Below are 22,242 nucleotides of genomic sequence, written 5' to 3'. Positions count from 1 at the left end.
AGCATTCTGTTTTATATATTGTGACAATGAAGATGATGTTTTGACTGCAATGATTTTAATTCATCACGCGATAAATAATTAAATCTTAAGATAAAAATAAATAAAAAATTGAGTAGAACTGTCCTGAAGACACTCAATTCAACATGATAGGAGTACATACTTTGGGATCCATCAGGATAGAGCAGCTGGGCTCAGGTGAAAAATGAGGGCAGAGCTGTATGAGCCATGACTGCCTTCTCAGTCGAGCAAGGCGTGTCGAGAATGTGGTGACTGTAGGGTAGGATGGAGAAACAAGGAGTCTGTATGGTAGCGTGGAGGAACAGGTGGTGAGTGGCAGGGGGGTGGAGGTAATTTACCCTATCTTCAGTAATGAAACTGCAGCTTGAAAACTTTCTGGAATCACAAGCTGTGCATTATTCAGTCATGTAGTGATTGGGTCTGGAATTGTGTCTTTTTTGCCTTTGAGGGGGCATTGACCATTTGGTGTAATGTCCAACTTTCTGGTGGCTACTGTAACCGCAGACTCCTCAACTTCAGAATTTCCAAAGGTGCCTCACTGGATCCATGGAATTCTTGAGCAATGCACTGTGGCTCGGTGTGGATCCATAGCGCTTTAAAAGTGACAGCACAGCAGCAAATCAGTGCCACCCCTACAAGCTGATCTACGTTTCTTGCATCTTTCGCCTTACATGCCCTCAGATGTGGAGCATAGAACAAGTTGCGAGAGAGTGTGCCAATCTCCAACTCTGGATCTTTTTGGACCATTAAAAAACACTTCAGACAACAGGGAGGAATCTGCAGTTACAGTATCCAAAACAAGGAACACTACCAATGGGAAGTACAGGACGTGGCCAGCAACAAAATGGTAGATGTGCTCTAGCACGGCTCTGCCAGGATACCTGATATCCGGACCCATCCGAGTAAAAGCTGAGCAAGCCCCCACTACGCACCGCAGGGTATGCAGAAGGCCGCTGGGGACAGCTGCCGAGGGCCCGCAGCGGAGAAGGAATCGACATAAGGACGACTCGGGAGAGAGCTGCAGCCTCAGGCCTGCGCGCAGCCTGGACCGCTCCCATGGACTGCAGGCAGATGGCGCAGCGCAGACCACATGAGCCTTATTGGTGGTCACGGTGCACGGAGAAGGCCAGATGTTCAGATGAATGGGGGCCAGGTGTGCTTGGCCCCCAGCCTGACTCTTCCCTGTGTGACCCCCACAGGGCCAGCAAACATCTGCAGGAGCCTGTGGTGCTAGTCCCCGCCTGTGCATTTCTTTTTAGGTCGAGGACCGTAGGCTGCGCTTGCGCAGTCTCGGTCAGAGATTAAATGTTTTCTAGAGTGGGGCTTGAACCCGCCCCTCTTCTCCATTGGCTGGCTTCCTAAACGGAGGCCAGCCATTGGAGAAGAGGGGCATCACTACGTTCAAGCCGCGTCTTTCAGATTCGGGGCGTGTTTTTTCGCTTCTGTCTTGTTTTCATTCTCTCCTCTTCCCATTGGCTGGAATTTTACCTTACAGCCACTGGGAAGAAAAGAGAACGAAAACCATGCCCCCGAATCTGAAAAAGACTGCTTTCTTCTATGCATTTCTGCCTCGCCTCGGAGAAAGATGGTGGTGCTTCAACCCCTTCCGTGCCCGCCGCAGTTTCAGCCGATCCATCCTTCAGAGGCTTGTAATCCGCAGTGAATCTCTGCTCCGGGCCCCTTTTACCCTGTCCACTCTCGCGCTAAAGTACAGCTGCAGTGCTGCACTTTTTAAGGAGCCCAGCTTCAGCCCCTTACCGTGCCCGCCCCAGTTTCAGCCAACCCAGTCATCAGCTAAGCGAGGTGCCGAAGGGCCGCAGTGGGCGGTGACAAGTAAAACTAGAAATAATGAACACAAGGATGGCCGATATTTGTTTCCTGTGAAATATGTGGCAATCGGCTGCAATCCCACATTGCCGTCTAAAGCATTTCAGAGAACAGCTCTCCGCCTGTAAAAACTCTCTCCCTGTGTCCTCTCCAGTGCCTAGACGCGCCGAGACCAGTGCGCCACAGGGCCTTGGGGCGCTGTGTGCCTCTGGCGGGAGGCCAGTCCGGGCAGTGCTCGGGCTCCCAGGCCCCGCCGCGCATGGGCGGACTCAGCCCAGCTACTTCCCTTCTCAAACTTTTTCCGGCCAGAGCTCTGGGGAGCTTGGCATGCAGCGGCCCCGGCGGAGCTGGGTGTGTGGGCTCACAGGGTCAGGGTAAGGACCACCACCCCTGCCCCCTCCCGCCGCTCCTGGGCAGCCCTTAGAGGGGCGCCCCGGCCCCCCGCTCCCTGACCACAGTCGTGTGACTAACTTTAACAAATGTTTCCTGCAGTCTAATCACTTTACACCCCGTCGTCATTTTTGTGATTTTTAACGGCCCAAAATGTCCATCTCGCTACGTTTTACCTCTTATTTTCAAGACGTTATGATATTCCACTTTCTGAATGAGAACGTTCGTTTTCATGTGTAACATTAACAAATGCATAATAACTACCCGGATTGTGCTGTCCAGTGGTTGGTGGCAGAGTCTATGATGGTGAAAATGAAAACACCCTGTCAGTCCTACCCTTGTAAACAGTGCTCTTGCTGTGCTCGTCACCTGTTCCTTCACACCGGGCTTGCTCTGTTCTTTTTCCGGGATGTAGACGGATGCTGCCTGATGTATGCAGGGTTTCCCAACTTACACAAACCGCACAGAAGAGGCGGTCTCTGGCTGCCGCACACCAGCCTTGTGATCTTAGCAACTGAATACAGTGTACAGAAAATACTCCTCCGCCAGTTTGAGAGGGGGCCATCAAACAAAGCAACATCTTGAATGCTTGTTTTGGTGACGTTTAGTGACGCAGGACTGGTAGAAGAGAATTCTTTTTTTTCTCTACACGGCATGACCACTTTGATTATGAAATGGGCATAAAACACCACGAGAGAGCAAAAGGGGGCGCTCTTGCAGTGCACTGCGGATCTGTGGCGTCTTTGAAGTAATCCCTATAGACAGGGGGGGGGGGGGGGACATCACGGCCATGGGTAGCATTCCCAGGTCACTATAGAGTAGTGTCTATACGTTCCCAGCTGTTTGGATTTCAGTGCATACTAACTTGGAGGGAAAAATCACCATGTTGAACTGCTATTTCTTAAAAAAAAATTTAAAGAACACACAACAGCAAATGCATGAGACACATGGAAGCAAAACATAGCCCTACCTTCTTATCAGTCTGACAGACAGCAGAACCCTCGCCTTTTACAATGCAATCGGTGCACACACTACATGACCATAACTATCGAGGCATGTGCGCCCCATGATTGTAATGTGACCGACCGCTGCCTCCCGTCATGTTATGACAGCGAGGCGGCTGTCAGTGCGGATCTATTCTACAAATGACGACCTGCTTAAACAGAACCCCTACCGCCCCCCCGGGGCAAGCACGCTCCCCTCCTGCCTGACAAGTAACCCGCACTGGAAGTCGCGTGAGGAAAATGCACCTTTCAGACGTCTTTCCCAGGGCAGTTGCGATGATTTTTGCCGTCCTGGGTAAAATGTCATTTCGCCGCTCCTTCCAACAGTGATGGACCTCCTCAGATGCTTTTAAGAGTCACATGGTGAGGCCCCATTTAAAGGCGCCTAAGCAGCGCACTACATCCAAGCTACTCTAGGCTGCCACTTTAGGGTGCCACACAAGATGCCCCAGGAAGGTGCCAGATAATTACAACAAAAAGCTGTGTTTCTAGTGAGGAGGAGCACTCAAATGGTCAACTGCAGAGGTGTTACTATTATTATTATTTACATATAGTTACTAAGTATTATACCTAATATTATAATGTTACCGTCATTTTTTTAAATAATTTACACAAAACTATGTTTGTGTGGTGGGGGCAATACTGCATTGAAAAGTTACCCTGTGTCAGAGAAAACAAAAGTAAACTTCAGTAGAATGTTCAGGTAGACAATCCCTCGTTATCACAGCCAGGTTGTGCACTTGTTTGTTATCATTTGTATGTTTGCTTGTTCTTTGTACTGCTACTTTTAGCTTTCGTTACCTTTAAGATTTGCCACTCATTCCTTGACAAACCTTAAGAAAAATCCCAGGTTTAGTCTAGATGTACCAACTTTGCATATCTCACAGGTGGAAATGATGGTTGCGGTCTGAAAAAAGGAGCTTGTACCGTCTACCTGTTGCAAACCCATCAAAGAGATTTGTTTGCTAAAGAAGTTTACATACTCTGATGATGTAAGCGTGGCGTATTGCACTCAGTTTAGCTTCAGGACAGAAAAGACTGAGCAAATCAATTGCACACTTTCATGTTTGCATGTTACAGTGGGGAAAAGCGATTTCCCTTTTGCATACAATCGGATGGAGCAAAATCACAATTTTTACTGCTTTTCTAAAGGTTATGTATATTTAGAAAGTTCAAGGCAAAAAGTTAGGTCCCCCTCCCCCCGTGATCAGGTCTCATTGCAGAAGTTTAAGCATTAAACCCACCCCTTTATGCATTTAGACTTTATTTTCCTTCGCTGACAGTCCAGAGGACTTCCTGCGAAGGAAAGCAGTAGTCGGCACGTGGCATTTCACACCAACAATACACAAGCTCTAATATGAAGAATTTGTAATTCTATAATTGCCAGACTACACAGTTTAAAAAGATAAATTGCCCGATTCCAGGTAGCGTCTATTCTGCTTCGTCGGAACCTTGTATCCCACGTTGAAACGTTGACAGCTTTTATTAATCGTAGGGAATGCTTTATAATTGCAAGAAAATGGATAACTCAATCTAGTCTATCATTTAGGCAAAATCACCCATGCTGCTGCACACAGGTGTGCATCTATAAGAAGATACCTTCCAAGGCAAACGTGCCCCCATCAAAGCTGTATTGACTTTGTTGTGAGTTCATTGCAATAAGTTTTCAAAGAGGCATTTATGAATTGTCCCTTTGTGATCTGTTATTTCTTCCTTGATACTCTGAAAACATTTGCCTGCATTTTTACCTTTCTGATAATCAAAGCTCAGAAGTCACCCTGTTTAGCTAGTGCATTAACACCTCAAACAGCTTATTTATATGCCTTGTTCCATACATGAAAATCTCTTGTTCTTTTTAGGTAGTGTGTGTTGAGAAACATATGGGCTGTCTAGGCTATGTTGAGGATGCAGGAAGTTGGCTCAAGTTAATTCGCATGAGGAAGGAATATGCTACTTACCAGTATGCATCTGTTCTTGGCATAGAGGGCTGCAGAGTGGTACATTATGAATAGATCGCCATCTGGTGTTGGGCTCGGATGATTGCACTTTGTTTTTCTCTTGGAGAGTCTTTTGTATCTTGGTGACTCCTCCCTTGGTTGGTAGTGCGCATGGGCATCGGCTCCATCCTTAGATTGTTTTGCCATAGTAGGGTTAGATGGAGTAGTATGATAGAATACAGATAAGAATGCCCATGTAAGTGTATCTAAATAAGATAATGTTGGAACAGACACAGGTTTCCGGGGAGGCTGGGAGGGCATGTACCACTCTGCAGCCCTCTATGCCAAGAACAGATGCATACTGGTAAGTAGCATATTCCGTTCGAGGCATATGGGCTGCAGATGGTACATTATGAATAGACTATACAGCAGTTCTCTCCCTAACGGTGGTTGCCCGTGTCTGTTGCAACTGTCTGAAATAAAGTTTTTAATACCGCTTGTCCCACTCTAGCTTGTTGTGTTGTGTGCACATCTACAAAATAGTGTTTTGTGAATGTGTGCGGTGTAACCCAGGTAGCTGCTTTGCATATGTCATCTAGTGGAATGTTTCCCAAAAATGCCATAGATGCTCCTAGTTTACGTGTAGAGTGAGCTCTAGGAGGAACAGTTAATGTTCTCTTTGCTTTTAAGTAGCATATTTGAATGCATTTTACAATCCATCTGGCAATGCCCGCTTTAGAGATGGGATTGCCTTTATGTGTAGGAGAAAACGCAACAAATAGCTGTTTTGTCTTTCTGAAAGTTTGTGTTCTTTCTATATAGTACAATATTGCCCTTCTAACATCCAATGTATGTAGGGCTCTTTCTGCTACTGTTTGTGGTTTTGGAAAGAAAACCGGTAATTCCACTGACTGATTGATGTGGAATGCTGAAATTACCTTTGGTAAGAATTTTGGGTTTCTTCTAAGAACCACTTTATTTTGGTGTAACTGCATGAATGGTTCTTGAATCGTAAAAGCCTGCAACTCACTTACTCTTCTAAGTGACGTGATAGCTATGAGGAAGGCCACCTTCCATGTGAGGAATTGTATTTCACACCTATGCCTAGGTTCAAAGGGTGGCCCCATTAGTCTGGTAAGTACTATGTTGAGATTCCAGACTGGGGAAGGTGGTCGTCTTGGTGGAATGACTCTTTTGAGTCACTCCATGAAAGCTTTAATTGCTGGTACTTTAAACAGGGAAAGATGTTGCCTGTTTTGTAGGTACGCCGCTATGGCTGCGAGATGAACTCTGATAGAGGTATATGCTAAGTTACATTGCTGCAAGTGTAGTAAATAGCAAATGATTTGTTTAGTGGATGCGTCCAGAGGGTTGATGTGCTTACTGTTACAGTGTATAGCAAACCTCTTCCATTTTGCTGCATAGCATGCTCTGGTGGTAGGACGTCTTGTTTAATGATTTCCATGCATTCTGGTGGTAAATCTAAATATCCAAACTCTATGACCTCAGGAGCCAGATCGCTAGGTTCAGTTGTTTGGGATCTGGGTGCATTATTTCTCCATGGTTCTGTGTAAGATGCATGGGTAATAATCTTAGTTTTTGATGTGGCACTTGTGAGAGTTGTAGTAGCGTGGTGAACCACGGCTGTCTTGCCCACGTGGGTGCCACTAGTATCATTGTCATTGAGTGTTGCTGCAGTTTCCGAACCAGTAACGGAATTAGTGGGAGAGGAGGGAACGCGTAAGCAAATTTGTTGGACCAATTTATCCATAGTGCATTGCCCTGGGAACGTTGGTGTGGGTACCTGGATGCGAAGTTTTTGCATTTTGCGTTCTGATGATTGGCAAACAGATCTATCTTTGGTTGCCCCCATCTCTGGAAGAATGGCTGCAGTATTTGGTCGTGCAGCTCCCATTCGTGTACTTGTTCTGACTGTCTGCTATCTGATTTTGAACTCCTGGTAGGTGTTCTGCTAACAGATAGATCTTTTGAGGAATGGCCCATCTCCAAATGTCCTGTGCTAGTTTGGATAGTTGGAGAGAGTGTGTCCCCCCCTGTTTTTGAATATAATACATTGCAGTCATGTTGTCTGTTCTGATCAGGACTGCCTTGCTTGTTATTTGCATTTGGAAAGCCTTTAGTGCTAGAAATACTGCTAATAGTTCCAGGTAGTTGATGTGCAGTTTCTTTTGCTGCACACTCCACTTCCCCTGCACTGTGTATTTGTCCATATGCGCTCCCCATCCGGAGAGCGATGCGTCCGCTGTTATTATCCCTTGTGGAATTGGCTCTAGGAACGACCGTCCCTTGGAAATGTTTTCTGTGTTCCACCACTTCAGAGAGCGATACGTCCGGTCGTTTACCAACACCAGATCTGTAATCTAACCTTGAGCCTGATTCCACTGTGTCGCTAGACACTCCTGTAGTGGACGCATTTGTAGCCTGGCATGTGGTATTAGCAGTATGCAGGAGGACATCATGCCTAACAGTTGCATAAACACTCGTGCTGGGAGTGTTGTGGTTGAAATCTTTGTATTAACCCGACCATTGTCTGTATCCTGATTGGGTTGGGGTATGCTATTGCCTTTTCTGTGTCTATCGTAGCCCCCAGGTATTGCTGAATCTGGTTTGGTTGCAGGTGTGACTTTTTGTAGTTCACCGTAAACCCTAGGTGGTGCAGCAATTGAATTGTCTTCTGTGTGTTGTGAAGACATTCTTCTTGTGACTTGGCCTTTATTAGCCAATCGTCCAAGTAGGGGAAGACATGTATTTGTTGTCTTCTTAGGTGTGCTGCCACCACAGCTAGGCATTTTGTGAAAACTCTCGGTGCTGTTGTGACACCGAACGGAAGGACTTTGAACTGATAGTGTTGTCCTTCTACTACAAACCTTAGGTATTTTCTGTGGGCTTTGTGAATTGGGATATGAAAGTAAGCGTCTTTTAGATCCAGTGTAGAAAGAAAGTCCCCTTTCTTCAGTAAAGGGAGTACTTGTTGGAGCGTGACCATGTGGAAATGCTCCGAATTTATGTAAGCATTGAGAGGTCTGAGGTCCAATATTGGTCTTAGGGACCCGTCTTTTTTGGGGATTAGGAAGTATAGAGAGTATACTCCTGTCCCTTGTTGATTTTTTGGGACCTTCTCTATTGCATGCTTTTGTAGAAGTGCTAGTACTTCTTTTAACAATGTCAGATGATCCTGACTCATTGGACGCTGTTTGGGGGGGATGTTTGGTGGGGTAGCTGTGAGTTCCAGGCAATAACCATGTTGGATAATCTGTCTCACCCACTTGTCTGATGTGATGTTTTCCCAGACAGGTAGGAACTGTGATAGACGTCCCCCGACCGGTGTTATGTGGTCTGGGGGGAGTTCTATGAAGTCACTGTTTTGGGGTTGAGGCGTTGCGGTTGTTATTATTTCCGCGGCCTCTACCTTTGTTGTTGTTACCCCTGTAATTTCCTCTTGAATTGCCTTTGGGTGATGTAGGTGTGAAAGAGGTGGATTGCTGATGTGTTCCTGTATTTTTTGAGCCCCCTCTATAGGTGGATCTACGAAAGGAACCTCTTTGTGTTGGCTGTTGCAATGCTCCCATTGACTTCGCCGTTTCTGTATCTTTTTTCATTTTTTCTAAGTTCTCATCTGTGCTTGAACCAAAAAGTGTCTTTTGATCAAATGGTTGGTTCAGTAAGGACGTTTGTACTTCCTGTTTGAATCCTGAGATTCTAAGCCATGCATGTCTCCTTAACATGACACTGGTGTTGATGGATCTTGCTGCAGTGTCTGCTGCGTCTAGGGCGCACTTAATGGAAGTATTAGTTATTATTTTACCTTCCTGTATTAACTGATCTGCCTTTTTCTGATGTTCTTTGGGGAGATGTGTGATGAGTTTTTCTAATTCATCATAATGTGCCCTGTCATAACGTGCAAGTAGTGCCTGTGTATTGGCTATACGCCAGCTATTTGCCGCTTGTGATGCTACTCTCTTGCCTGATGCATCTATTAATTTTGACTCTTTATCAGGTGGAGGAGCCTCTCCTGTAGATAATGAGTTTGCTCTTTTACGAGCGTTTGAGACTACAAGCGAGTCCAGAGGTACATGCCCTTTAATAAATATTGGATCTTTTGGAGCCGCCTTATATTTTTTATCAATTCTTGGGTTTAACACCCTAGCCCTCACAGGGTCTTTGAATATTTCTTCTGTGTGACTGAGAAGACCCTTCAACATAGGAAGAGTACCGGATGTTCTTTGTGCATTAGGTAGCGTCTCTAACAGGAAATCCTCTATTTGAGGTTCTGCATGTATATCTACTTTATGATATTTTGCTGCCCTATTAATGAGCTGTACAAACCCTGTGTTATTATCAGGTGGTGAAGGCTTTGAGGGATATAACTCTGGGTCGTTGTCCTCATCTGACCCTACGTCATAATTTTCCCATGGGTCATCCTCATCTGGGATGGTTTCATCATCCCCTTGAGGTTCTCCCTCCCCTGGATCACTGTCTACATCAGACTGAGGTGTAGATGGTCTTGGTGTGGAAGGTGTAGGAATATTTGGCATAGTGTGAGGAATAGAAGAAGAGGGTGTGACTTTAGGTCGAGGAGAAGCAGGAGGAGTTGTATTTGTCCCCAGTGTTCTCTTTTTTGAAGGAAGAGATTTATCTTCTGTCTTTATTCTTTCTCTTCTTCGTCACTACTTTGCCAGTTTGCGGATCGATAAAGAAAATCTTTTGTTTGGGATCTGTCTGCTGCTCCTGAATCGGTACCGAAGGTCCTGGTTCCGAAAGGTGCTTATGTTTTCGATTGTCAGTGTTCGGTGTTTTCGGCACCGAGTGTCTACTCGATTCCGACTTCCTGGGTATCGAGTGAGTCTTGGACAACGAATCATGTTTCTGTTTCGACATGGAATGTTACGATACCGAGCTTTCCCTTGTATGGAGCTTCGGTGTCGAAGTCGATGTCTACCTTTTCTCGGATCCGACATGGTGGGAGGCCGAGTGTTTCGGTTTCAGTTTCGGTTTCGTTGCCGGGCCCGAGGGCGGGGCGTCGGAAACTTTTTTCTGCGGTTTGACCGGGCTCGAAGGCGGGGTCGTTACCGCACGGGGTCGGTTTTTCGGTAAGGGGACGTCGTCAATCACGGTTTGTTGCACGTCGAGTTCTTCAACATCCAACTGGTCCCCTTCCGACCCCGACTGATCCTCTTCTTCCTCAATTTGCTCGTCTCCGAACAGCTCCGGGATCGCCTCCGACTGCATTCTGGAAACCTCGTGTCTTCTAGCTCGACGATTTCTAATCGTTAGCTTGGAGGAGAATGCTGCGCAGGCTTCACAGTCCCTGGATTCGTGTTCAGGCGATAGACAGAGGTTGCACACCTCGTGTAGGTCCTTGTGTGGGAACTTAGCACCACGCGTTGGACATTTTTTGAATGGAGTTCTTTCCATGGACTCCGGGCTTGACTGCGTCGAGAAAGGCCTCCTGTTCGTCGACGTAGATCAAAGTTTTTTCTTCGATTTTGAATTCGCAACGCGTCGGAATGGAAATGAAACGCGTTCGATAACAATACCGTCGAATTGGAAAGGGAATACGCGCCGATAAATCACTTTTCTCTGAAGTTGATCTGGAGCGTCTCGATCCTCATCCGAACCCGATGGCGGAAAAAAACAATCTAAGGATGGAGCCGATGCCCATGCGCACTACCAACCAAGGGAGGAGTCACCAAGATACAAAAGACTCTCCAAGAGAAAAACAAAGTGCAATCATCCGAGCCCAACACCAGATGGCGATCTATTCATAATGTACCATCTGCAGCCCATATGCCTCGAACACATCATTCCACCAAATTACCATTCATCCAGATCATCTGTTGGATACTCCCTTAACTCTGTTGTATTATGGATAGAGGCCCTAGATACCTGTGCCACCAATAAGAAAATAGTTAAGTAATCCTACACAAGGCAGCAGGGGTGTCTGCACACCTCCCCTCCAGCCTTAGCCCAGCCACGCTTTTGCCATCTTTCTTGTTGTTGGTGAAGAAGAAATTGTTTAGTTCTGGCCAAAACACGCCCCTTAATCAGAAAAGGACGGGGCTTACAGACATGGCGAGCGCTTGTGTTCCCTACCTAACATGCGCTCTTTCTACTCTGGGCTCGTGCTGGTGAGCAAAGCGCCGTTCTCTGAGCTGAGGAGGGCGTGCAGACCCCTCCCCACCGGCAATTTCTCAGAGCTGACGTGTTGGTTACGTTGGCTGGGTTAGCCTCCATCCAGCTGCAGCATATAGTCATATAGTCCTTGTGGGGTTGGGAGAAGGGAGCTCGAAGGCAGACACTACGAGGAATGCGGCGGACTGTAAAGGATGACACACTCTGGATACGGTTGAACAGTTTTACATGGTACCAACAACCCCGTCTGCTGCAGACTCTCAAAACCGAGGAAGACACATTGGCGTTTCTAATAGTTGTGGGACTGGCGTTACACATGCCAGATATTTGAAAAGAGACGATTGGTATTTTTAAGAAAGCTAAAATAAAGCAGTTTTTGGCCTAGAAAGTAAAGGGACTCCTGTTTATATCGTAAGTGTTCGCATTTATGACACTGGCTGCAAACATTCATGGGACTGAGTAACATAAAGGGCAGCATGCTATCATGTGACTAAGGAACATTCCACAGGGATACCTAGATTGTGTGTGTGGCTGTGTGCGTGTGGCTCTGTGTGTGCGTGTGGCTCTGCGTGCGGCTCTGCGTGCGCGTGTGGCTCTGCGTGCGCGTGTGGCTCTGCGTGCGGCTCTGCGTGCGCGTGTGGCTCTGTGTGTGTGGCTCTGGGTGTGTGTGTGTGGCTCTGTGTGGCTCTGTGTGTGTGGCTCTGTGTGTGTGTGTGTGTGGCTCTCTGTGTGTGTGTGGCTCTGTGTGTGTGGCGCTGTGTGTGGTTGTGTGTGTGGCTGTGTGGCTCTGTGTGTGGGTGTGTGTGTGTGTGGCTCTGTGCGTGTCTGGCTCTGTGTGTGTGTGTGTGTGGCTGTGTGTGTGTGGCCCTGTGTGTGTGTGTGGCCCTGTGTGTGTGTGGCCCTGTGTGTGTGGCCCTGTGTGTGTGGCCCTCTGTGTGTGTGGCCCTGTGTGTGTGTGGCCCTGTGTGTGTGTGGCCCTGTGTGTGTGTGGCCCTGTGTGTGTGTGTGTGGCACTGTGTGTGTGTGCGGCCCTGTGTGCATGTGTGGCTGTGTGTGTGTGTGGCTGTGTGTGTGTGTGGCTGTGTGTGTGTGTGGCTGTGTGTGTGTGTGTGTGTGTGTGTGTGTGTGTGTGTGTGTGGGCGTAAATGCAATACAGGGCTCGAAAAATCTGGAAAATGGTACTAGTCCTGCAGGTCTAGTATTTTGAAAAACCTCCTCGACCTAACAGAAACCTACTTGACCTCAGTCTAAGAAAGCGGAGCAAATGTGACAAGATAACAAGATTTAAAGGCATCTTTATTGCTCATTCGATTTATGAGCAATAAAAATGCCCTTAAATCTTGTTATCTTGTCACATTTGCTCAGTTTTCAAAGACAGAGGACAAAAGTTAGTTTGTTTTCCTACTCGCCAGAAAAGGCGAGTAGGACCTAAAAATAGCTCAACCTCATTAAATTTACCTCGCAAATGCGAGCGGTCGAGTGGATTTGTTGAGCCCTGCAATAGGTCTTTTATTTGCGAAAGATTAAGCTATTGGGATTGTAAATGACAATGCCATTTATTTATCTTTTTTCAAAACTAACACAAATAAAAAGTTTGTCATTTACAATGCCAATAGCGTTAACTTTTCCGAAGGCGAGACCGTTGCATTGTAAATGCTTGTTTACTGTTGGCATACGGGGGCCCCGGAGTGCTGAATGGCAGCACAGGGCGATGAGAAGACCCATCACCCCACCCACCGTGCAATAAGAACAACTGACGAGGAGGCAGGACAAGAGTGCTCATGCGCTCGGCTGGGTGCTCCAGGGCTTTACATGAATAAGACGTCAAGCAAGTCAGGTGTTTTGTGGGAACATTACTGATATGGAGGGAAACAAGACAGTTCATTGAAGTCACCTGCTTATTACAAATACGAAAAAAATGCAAACTAATGTGGCAGATAAATTAAGAAATAATCCATGTTAACAAACATTGACACTAGTGTTATGGAATCCATGCATTTAAGTGTAAAATCCCAAAAAACTCTGGTTTTAAAATTCTACCATTATCTTTTAGGTGCTTGTCTTCAGAAAATATCAACGTGTCACACAATGAATGAAATAACGAATACAAATGTATAAGGAATGAAAATCAGAATGTCACCATGTCATGGATAGTAAGCACTATATAAATACAATTTACAATTATCTCAGATATTAAGACTTACATTTAGAATGTCTGAATCACTGCTTTCAAGTCCCTGAACCAAAAGAACAGCAAAGCTATCAGTCTGTGGGAGGCCACCTTTCGTCTTTATGCTACCAATGTCTATGTCCATTGCACCAAGACGCTCTTCAATGCTGGCCTAAAATGTCAAAGGGAGTTAAAAGTTTAGCTCATTCAAGTTATAACCTCACTGACTAACAATCAACAAATGGAAAGACTCAAATTATCCAACCATAGTGCAGGTTATCTGCATACCAATAAAACAAATGGTTACTTACCTGTAGGAGCAGTTTTGCAGCTTGACAGGTTTTCTGTACTCACATGATGTACATTATTCCATCATCCAGTCGTTAGATCTGGGATTAACACTTTATTTTTATGTCTCGCCTGTGTGAGCGCATGTACGCTAGCGCATGCGCTCTCACTTGCGAGAGTCTTGAATAAGAGGCTTGGCTGTCGCCCATGGATTACCATTCCTGGGCTTCACTGTCACTCATTTGCTGCCGTCTAATTGGGCAGAACAATCCGTCCCTGCTTCCTCATCTTTTTTGTAGGAGCAAGGATCAAGTAATGATTGCTTTCGATTTATTATGTTGCTTCCTCTGCTATGATTGAGGTCCTTTTTTTGTTTTTCTAAATAGTCTTTTCCTCCTCTTACCTTCCCCATCAGTGTTGCTTCTTGCCTTCCCACTGGCCCGCTTGCCCATGTTGCTTCTTCGACGTCCATCCACCCTGTCCATGGGGCATCTTTTGCTGTCCTTGTTGCTTCATATCCTGGTCCCCTGCCCTCCGACCCAGTTATTTCTTCCAGTCCCACCTGCCTACGTTGCTCCATATCGTTCCCATCCCAATCAGTGTTTCTTATCCCTCCCACCTCCGACTTACCCTGTCCCCGTGTACCCAGTCTTTTTCTTCTCCTTTCACCTGCCTCGTCCGTTTTTTATTCCCACCCCCATGGCCTGTGCCGTTTCTTCACCTCCCAAATGCCAGCCGCATTTCTCCTTCCGCTCCCACGTCCCGGTTTCTTCTCCATCTCACTTGCTCCATTAAGTCTCCTCCCTCCCAACAGACAAGGAGGAGGGGGAGCAGGGAGAAGCTTTATGTTGCAGCCAGCGCTGGACACTTTATATTGCTATTTTCTCTCGTTCTCTTCTCCGCCCAGCGCCATTTTCACAGCCAACAGCTCACCTCTAGGTGACATCGACTGGCTTTGCCAATCCTAGTTTTTGTCTGCAAGCGTCATTGATCGGACCATTCAGTGCTATGTTCTTCCTCTGCATGATGCCAGATGTAAAACCCAGAAGCCTCTTGCTGTGGTCATGGTCTTAAGATTATTTTTCCCTAGGACAACCTCTTGTCTGTATGTCTTCCTGTTGCTTTTGTTTGATCTTTCATCTTTCCAAATTAATCTCTGTGGAGGTAGGTGGGTTGCATGCTGATCCGGAAAACTCTTCAAGCTGCAAAACAACTCCAATATAAAGCAGATCATTTTTTCTGCAGTATGAATATTTCCCGGATTCACAGGCTGTGCATGGATATGTACTGGTATTCTCTTCCTGAGGCTGGGCACTGGTCTTCATGTCAACCTGTGCTTCCTAGTTAGCTTGAACAACAATGTTGTAATGCTTCGTGAAGGGGGGAAAAGAAGACCATGTGCCAGCCATGCATGTGTTGGTCAGGGACGCTATGAATAAATGCAAGCATTGCTCCTTTTTTCTTTGCAGAATGTGCCCTTAGTTTTTCCACCAGTACTACGTCTGCTGTTTTGTAGCATAACTAGATTGTTTGGACTATCCATCTGGTGATGGTATCTTTAGTGAAAGGGTAGCCCTTGCTTGTTGGGAAGAAGTAAATGAATAGGATATTTTCCTTATTAGTTTGGTCTTTTGCAAGTAATACATAGGTGCCCTTCTGACATACAATGTGTGAAGGTCCCTTTGGGAAGTAACTGTGGGTTTGTTCTCATTACCTCTGTCCTTGTGTATTTGCATGTAAGGTTACTGTGTTGGGAGGGCCGGTAGTTCACTAACAGTAGAATGGGATATCTAAGAATTAAGACGACAGCATCTAAACTGTTAGCTTTATCACACAATTAGGTTTGTTAATGAATTTAAACAAGATAACCAGATTCTAACTGATACTATATGAAATCAAAAGGACGGATAAGTGATGTTATTTTCCATCACTGTACCTTCATTAATATTCATGAACACTAAATAGAACAGTAAGCTCATCTCTTTTGTGAAATGGAATGGATTCCTGCTCCAGTGGTAATGTGCAGAAATTAAGCAAACATGTAAGCCAACAGCTGTTTGGGTGCAGCCAAATCTAGTAATGATCAGTTTGAGAACACTTTTTGGACTGGTTTCTACCTTTGTGTAGGAAGTTGGCTCCTTATATAGTGGACCACAAATAAGTACACCATGTAAAGAGTCCTTTAAATAGGCATAAATGACACCCCAAAAGCTCTTTTGTGGTAGTATGGGTGAGCAGTTAGGCATAGAGCGATTCAAGCATTTATGTTACACACACACAGTAAGTGTGACACTCAGAGAAATCCAACCTCAATTTATGAAAAGAACACGTATTTTATATGAATTTAGATACCAAGATCATTCGAATCAGGTAAGTACTGTTCGATGTACAAATTGTCACAGTTTTCAAAAGTGGACAGTGCAATTTTTAGGTTTCGCTACGACCGGCGTCGCAGCCGAAAAACGACGAGGGGAGACGAGACCTGGCCGCGCGGCCAGCATCATTCCCTATATAACGGCGTCGGATTCAGACGCACGCTTTCGGGTCGCGCGCGTGCGCTTCTACCATAGACGGCTCACGTGACGTCGCGCGGCCCAATCCGAAGGCGCGCGTCAGAATCTGCTCTCGCAGTCCCGCCCCATCTCGCCGGACCGGCACTCGCCCTGCACGTCTTGTTTTTCTAGTCTGTGTTCAAGGTAGTGCTTCTAAAATGTCGGAGTGCCGTAAAAACGTTTTGAATGTAGTACTTTAAGCAGTCTGAAACATTGCCAACACTGGTGTTGGTCTGGGGTTTGTTATTAGTTAACCCCCTACGAGGTCCACTATAAGAATGTTTTTCACTTTCCAATAGATCTACAAACTGCCCGTACAGGTTATGAAGCTCCGTACAGCATTTACTGGTGCTGGGTGAGGCCGCCTGCCAGGCTCGACACTTAGCATGGTGACGCTTTGGGTAAGAGTAGATAAAAGTAATGTATTTATGGCCCACACTAAACTGCATGCGGAACACAATAATGCAGTGAGGCTGAGCTCTTTTGTGTACCTGCTGGCTGCGCGCCTTAATTAGCTGCAGTATTGCTGTAATTAGTAACTGCCTCCATGACAAACGTGTAACCTCTGTTTACTTTTGTTTCGAGTTGATTTACCCGTGTTAGGGGCGTTAAACAATGGCACTGTGCTAGATGCTGGGCGGGTCTGTCTGGGATTAAGCGGTTCAGCCCATCCACTAATTATAGCTCATTACTTTCTCGTTAGCCAGTGCCCCAGGAATTAAAAAAACTCCATGCATTTGGTGTAAAATGTCATTTATGCTACTCAGTTTCCACACCAGTTTCCCCACTGACATTTACAACCTTTTACTTGGGTGTGTACAACTTCAGATGGGCGTAGGACATACTCATCCTCTTTTTAGAATTCCATGTCAAATTGTACTTAACGTTAAGATGGTTCAGAGTATCTAAAGGTGTTTTGTTCATCGCCTTCAAAGTACGAACGCGACATACCCCCATCTTGCGGGTTTTAACCCTTTGTGCTTTATGCAGATACACAAGTTAACCTATTGTCCATGATATTTCCAATTAGAACTGCAGTTGTAGTGTTATATATATATATATATATATATTTTTGCAATATACACCCCTGCAACAGTGTTTGGAAGAGGAAAGAGGGTAAATTATTTGCTTGGAAGGGAGATAGGTAGAATTAGTTCCTAGAAAAAGAGTAGCTTTGCTCCAAAATAATCCAAATATTTCTGCACCAACTATGTAATCTGTTGCAAGACAAAGGAAAGCTATTTAAGGAATGTGGCAGCGACACCTTCACTGCCCCCTCCCTCCCCCGTACACCAGTGTGCAGCAGGAGGCGGGCTGCTGCAGTATACTGGGACTCGCGCTAATTGGGTCTCGCTTACCCTACTTCCTGGTCACATCACTTCCCCGATGGGGGAGCCGAAGGCTTATCCCTCCTGAGACCGTGGTCCAGCCTCGTTGCGGCCTGCGCACCAGTGTATCCAGTCTCCCATTTCATTTGGTCTGCATATGTCATATGCTATGTCACATTGCGTCAGTGTGTTTGGGTTGGTTGCTTGGCTATGGAATATCGTTGCAAGGTCATCTCTCTGAGATTGCCACTGGGTGGTCAAAGAGCTTAATGAGAAAACCTCAGCCTTATTTCTTCTGAAGTTAACACATTGAGAAACACTGACAGCACTTGTTTGTTATGTACAGTAATGATAAATTGTAATTGTATTTATATAGCAATTACTACCCTGACGAGGCGTCGAAAACTTGATTAAAACATGCAGTAACGAGTGCTCTATGAAAACAAAAGTTATGATTAGTAGATTATAAATGGTAGTTCATGAAATTGATTCTCGGAGCTGCTGATTTTCAGCAAGAATGAGGCAAACAGTGAGGCAAGATCTGAGCACTGTGTGAGTGGAAGCAGGTCAAGGCTTTCAATAGCTAGCATCACCTTTGTGCCCCTCTGTTTCCCAAACCTTCGCAACAATTCCTCTGCTCATCCAGTTAAACAGCTCTGGTCGCATAAGCGTGGGCAGTACCAGTGGATAAATTACGCCTCTGCCTCACCACAAATATGAGCACTGTGCCCGCTTCACGGACACCGCGCTCTGCAATGCAATAGGTGTTGCTTTTGCTATTGTAAATTACAATGCCTTTTAATTTTTTATAAAAGGCATTGCCATTTACAATGCCAATAGCCCCAAAACTCGTTTTAATTTATTCTTTGTAGGCACGGGGGGATTAAGTGATTTGGTTAGCTCTACGTCATTTAGATAAACAACAGTTTAATAGGATTGGTCTATGGTAATTTCATTAGAACCACGACTTTCAAATTGCTAGGTGATTGTCCTGGGATTTGAAGAAGGGTGCTTCCAGTTTTTAGGTTACAGAAACTACACCTGGTTTTGTGGACAAAAATACGATGTTTGAAAGGCAAATCCGCTGAAAATCAAGGAGCATGATAAAATATAAGACACCTAAAAGGCCAGAGATGCACAAGAAAACCTCTACAATTCATATGGATTCTACACATTGAAGGCTAGATATCCTTGCTTCTTTAGGGTTTATTGTACAGACGATATCGCAGAAATATACAGGGTAAACACTGTGTAGATGCATGCTTTGACCGTACCATGTAGGTTTTCTTTACGCCACTAAAGCGTTCTTGTGTTCTTTTAAAACTTGGCTTAATAAGGCTGTGCTGTCCTTAAAAGGCAAAATGCTACACCATGCTTTGAGTACTTAGGTTGAATGTCTGTCAGCCCTTTTTGTGAGAAATGGGTTCCTAGGAATAGAAAGCAATTTTAATAGGAGAAATTTTCTGTTCGTGAGAACTGGGGTACAGAAGGCTGAGAAAGAACAGAACAGTCTTGAAAATATTTAATTATTATGTACCACAAGATGTCTGCAAGCACATGAATTATTGGCTAGACAACTGAACATGATAAAATGAAGCTATTCAAAGACAATGGTATGGAATTAATGCAGTTTTGTCAGGTACAAATAAAAAAAAATTGATACTTGTATAGCGCACTACTCACCCGCAAGGGTCTCAAGGCGCTTGTACGAATACCGCTGTGGAATCCATCCTGGCTTTCCCTGTGAGACGTCCACTCCTGGGCACCCCCAAGGTGGAGGCCAGGCATCCTTAGCATTGTGGGGGCCGTTGTGGAGATTAAGCAAGCTATTGCCCAGAGTTGCAGAGTGGGACTCCATGATTGGAATAGGCACCGAGGCGAGAATTTTCAGGCCCGTGGAATTTTGAGCCCAAGACCCGCCGAGGTGGGGAATTGAACCTGGTCCCGGGCTAGACCTCTCCATCAGGGTCTGCCACTCTGGGGTTAATTACTTAGAATTGAGGACATTTCATGAGACTGAGTGAACGAAATCCGATTGTGTTGAAATAAAATGAATTCGCATGGCAACAAGAAAGTTACGAAGGGGCGTGGCCAATGTAATTAAGGGCGTGGCTTAAAACACGCAAGAAAGACAACCCTGCACAAGGGGCCCCACGTCCCCCTGTGCCCAACTCCTGGATGCCTACCTATCCTCCAAGATCCCAACTTACCCCTCGAAGTGTTGGTCGCTCCTGAAGATCTACCGTCCCCGAGCCTGCAGCCTTTGTTCCCTTTGCAAGATCCTCATTGAATAACATTAAGCGCCCGACGGCTCAAATGCACCCTGCACCCAGCTGCCCCAGTGCCCCTGGCAGTGCAACCTGTGCCCTATTCTACTTCCCCATTTGCCCTGAGCAAGTGACCAGGAGCCCAGCTCCCACAGCAGTGTGGCCTGCTAGCCAGCAGCCACCAACCGAAGGCCCCCTGCCTCTCATTGGATAACTACCTCTGCACCCGGCCACCCCTGTGCCGCTGAGGGTGTACTAACTGTACCTACCTGACCCTGGGGGAGCCCTGAGTCTATGCCCAGAACCTTAACTTCACCTGTAGAGTACTCACCTGAAAACCGATGACTCACTTTCTTGCCATAGGATATCATTGTTTGGTTTGACTCGAAAAATCTTTTAAGTGTGAAGTTTTGAACCTTTAAAATATTGATCTGAAATCAGCCAAATAACGAATTTCGAACTACTCACCTGTGATCAGGAGAGAAGCCAGTACTGTACCTTGTAGCCTAGTACTGAACCGCAAAAGTAATCACAAGTGTTTGCTAGTAATCTAAATTTCTGCCATAGGAAACCATTGACTGTTTTTCTGTGAAATGTCTTCCAAGTGTGAAGTTATGAAATGTGAAAATATTCATCTAAAATCAGCCGAATATCGAAATCCGAAATACTCACCTGTAATCAGGAGAGAAGCCAGTGCTGTAGCTTTTAGCCCAGTACTGAATCGCAAAAGTAATCACAACAGTGGTTACTAGTAATCTAAATTTCGTCCATAGGAAACCATTGACTGTTTTTCTGTGAAATTTCTTATGTCTACTTTAGAAAATTACAAATATACCTTAAAAATCGTACCTACTACTGAAACGTAATAGCTTACCTATTTTAAGTAGAAACCCCAGTGCTGGCCCTAGGAGCCCAGTCCTGGATTACAAAAGTAACGAGAACGTACTTTTACTGCAACTTGATTTTCCTCCCATTGGATAACACTGCCAGATTTTCATAGAAAAGTTTCTAAGTGTGAACTTTTGAAATAGCTTTATATTTCTTAAAAATCATAGCAATAGCCAAATCGTTTGTGCTAAACTATTTCCAGCTTAGACCCCAAGACTGAAACTAGGATCCAGTCATGTGACTACAAAAGTAATCGATAAAGTAACTAGCTGCATTTATGTAGGAAACCCATTGAGCTCAATTATAAAGTGTGTTTAGAATTGTGGTGCCTACTGCAACCATTGTACCTGTGTTCACAAAGTTTATTGCCTCTTTGCAAGGTAATTATATGAGAGTACTCATAGAGAAAAGTATATTTTTATACCTGTTGGTTCTAAAAATAAAACAAATATATCTTTTGATATAAAAACAATTGGCCTAGAGTTCAGTCCTCGAGTGTGTACAACAAATGCTTTACACTGTCCTCTGGTACTGCCTTACTGCTCGACCAAGCTACCATTTTAGAGAGTAAGGTCACATCTGGCTTTAACCTCTGTTATACCTCTGGGGTTTGTGGACTCTATACACACTGTGCCTTATACTGGTCCAGTATATATAGAGCCACTTTCTCACATTCGCTCAGCGCTAATAAATCCAGTCTTTATTTAATTAATTACTTTATTAACACCAAACCAAGGATCAACACTTGACCTGCGTGAAACCCCATGTACATTGGCAAAACACCCTAAGGATGGCTTGCTGTCTTTGTCCTATTTGGCAACTTGGAATCTGTAATATAAAAGCAATCCGTTTAATTACACTATTCCATTAATTTTGGGAATCTACCACGTAGTGTAGTATTTGTGAAAATCCCCACATAGCGCACAGACGCGTAACATAATGCGGCATTTTATATTTTATATTCCTTTCAATCCCCGCTTTGCGCACATGCACACCACCGCAATACCCCCTTCCGGTTGCCACTTACATCAGAGAAGTGGCAGTCTAGCTCCTCGTATCACACGCTTGTTTGAGTGACGACGAGCATGCTGCTTCCAGGAAACGCTCCAAACACAGGTAGAGAGAAATTATTAAAACCACCATCAGGCGCCGAGGAGGTTGCCAACCTAACCCAGGGGAACCACATTAGGTTTTCCTTGGAAGACGCTATCACTATAAGTAAGACCTTTCCTATATACAGCGGGACATTACCTCTGTATGCACGCGTGATTGTTCTCAATAATACTGCCTTTAAAGATCGAAGCAGCAATAGTGATATCCTCACTGATTCGCTCAGTCTCTTTTTAATCCCATTTAATATAGTATATTATATAATAGAGGTGTTCCCCCCCCCCCATCCTCCCCCCCGGGACCAAATACG

At 45.2% G+C, this 22,242-nt stretch overlaps 1 protein-coding gene across 1 annotated transcript in view; it reads right to left on the bottom strand.

Moving 5' to 3' along the window:
• WDR43 (WD repeat domain 43) overlaps positions 1–22,242 on the bottom strand; it is a 465,298-nt gene that overhangs the window by 181,952 nt on the left and 261,104 nt on the right. The window contains exon 11 of the mRNA XM_086926143.1: positions 13,534–13,671. Within this exon, the coding sequence (XP_086782269.1) occupies positions 13,534–13,671 (138 nt within the window). The remainder of the gene's footprint in view (positions 1–13,533; positions 13,672–22,242) is intronic.

The sequence above is a fragment of the Lissotriton vulgaris genome, chromosome 6, assembly GCF_964263255.1.
Source record: "Lissotriton vulgaris chromosome 6, aLisVul1.2, whole genome shotgun sequence".
NCBI classification, from domain to species: domain Eukaryota; kingdom Metazoa; phylum Chordata; class Amphibia; order Caudata; family Salamandridae; genus Lissotriton; species Lissotriton vulgaris.
The sequence above is the reverse complement of the archived record's forward strand: the minus strand, read 5'-3'. Positions and strand labels throughout refer to the sequence as shown.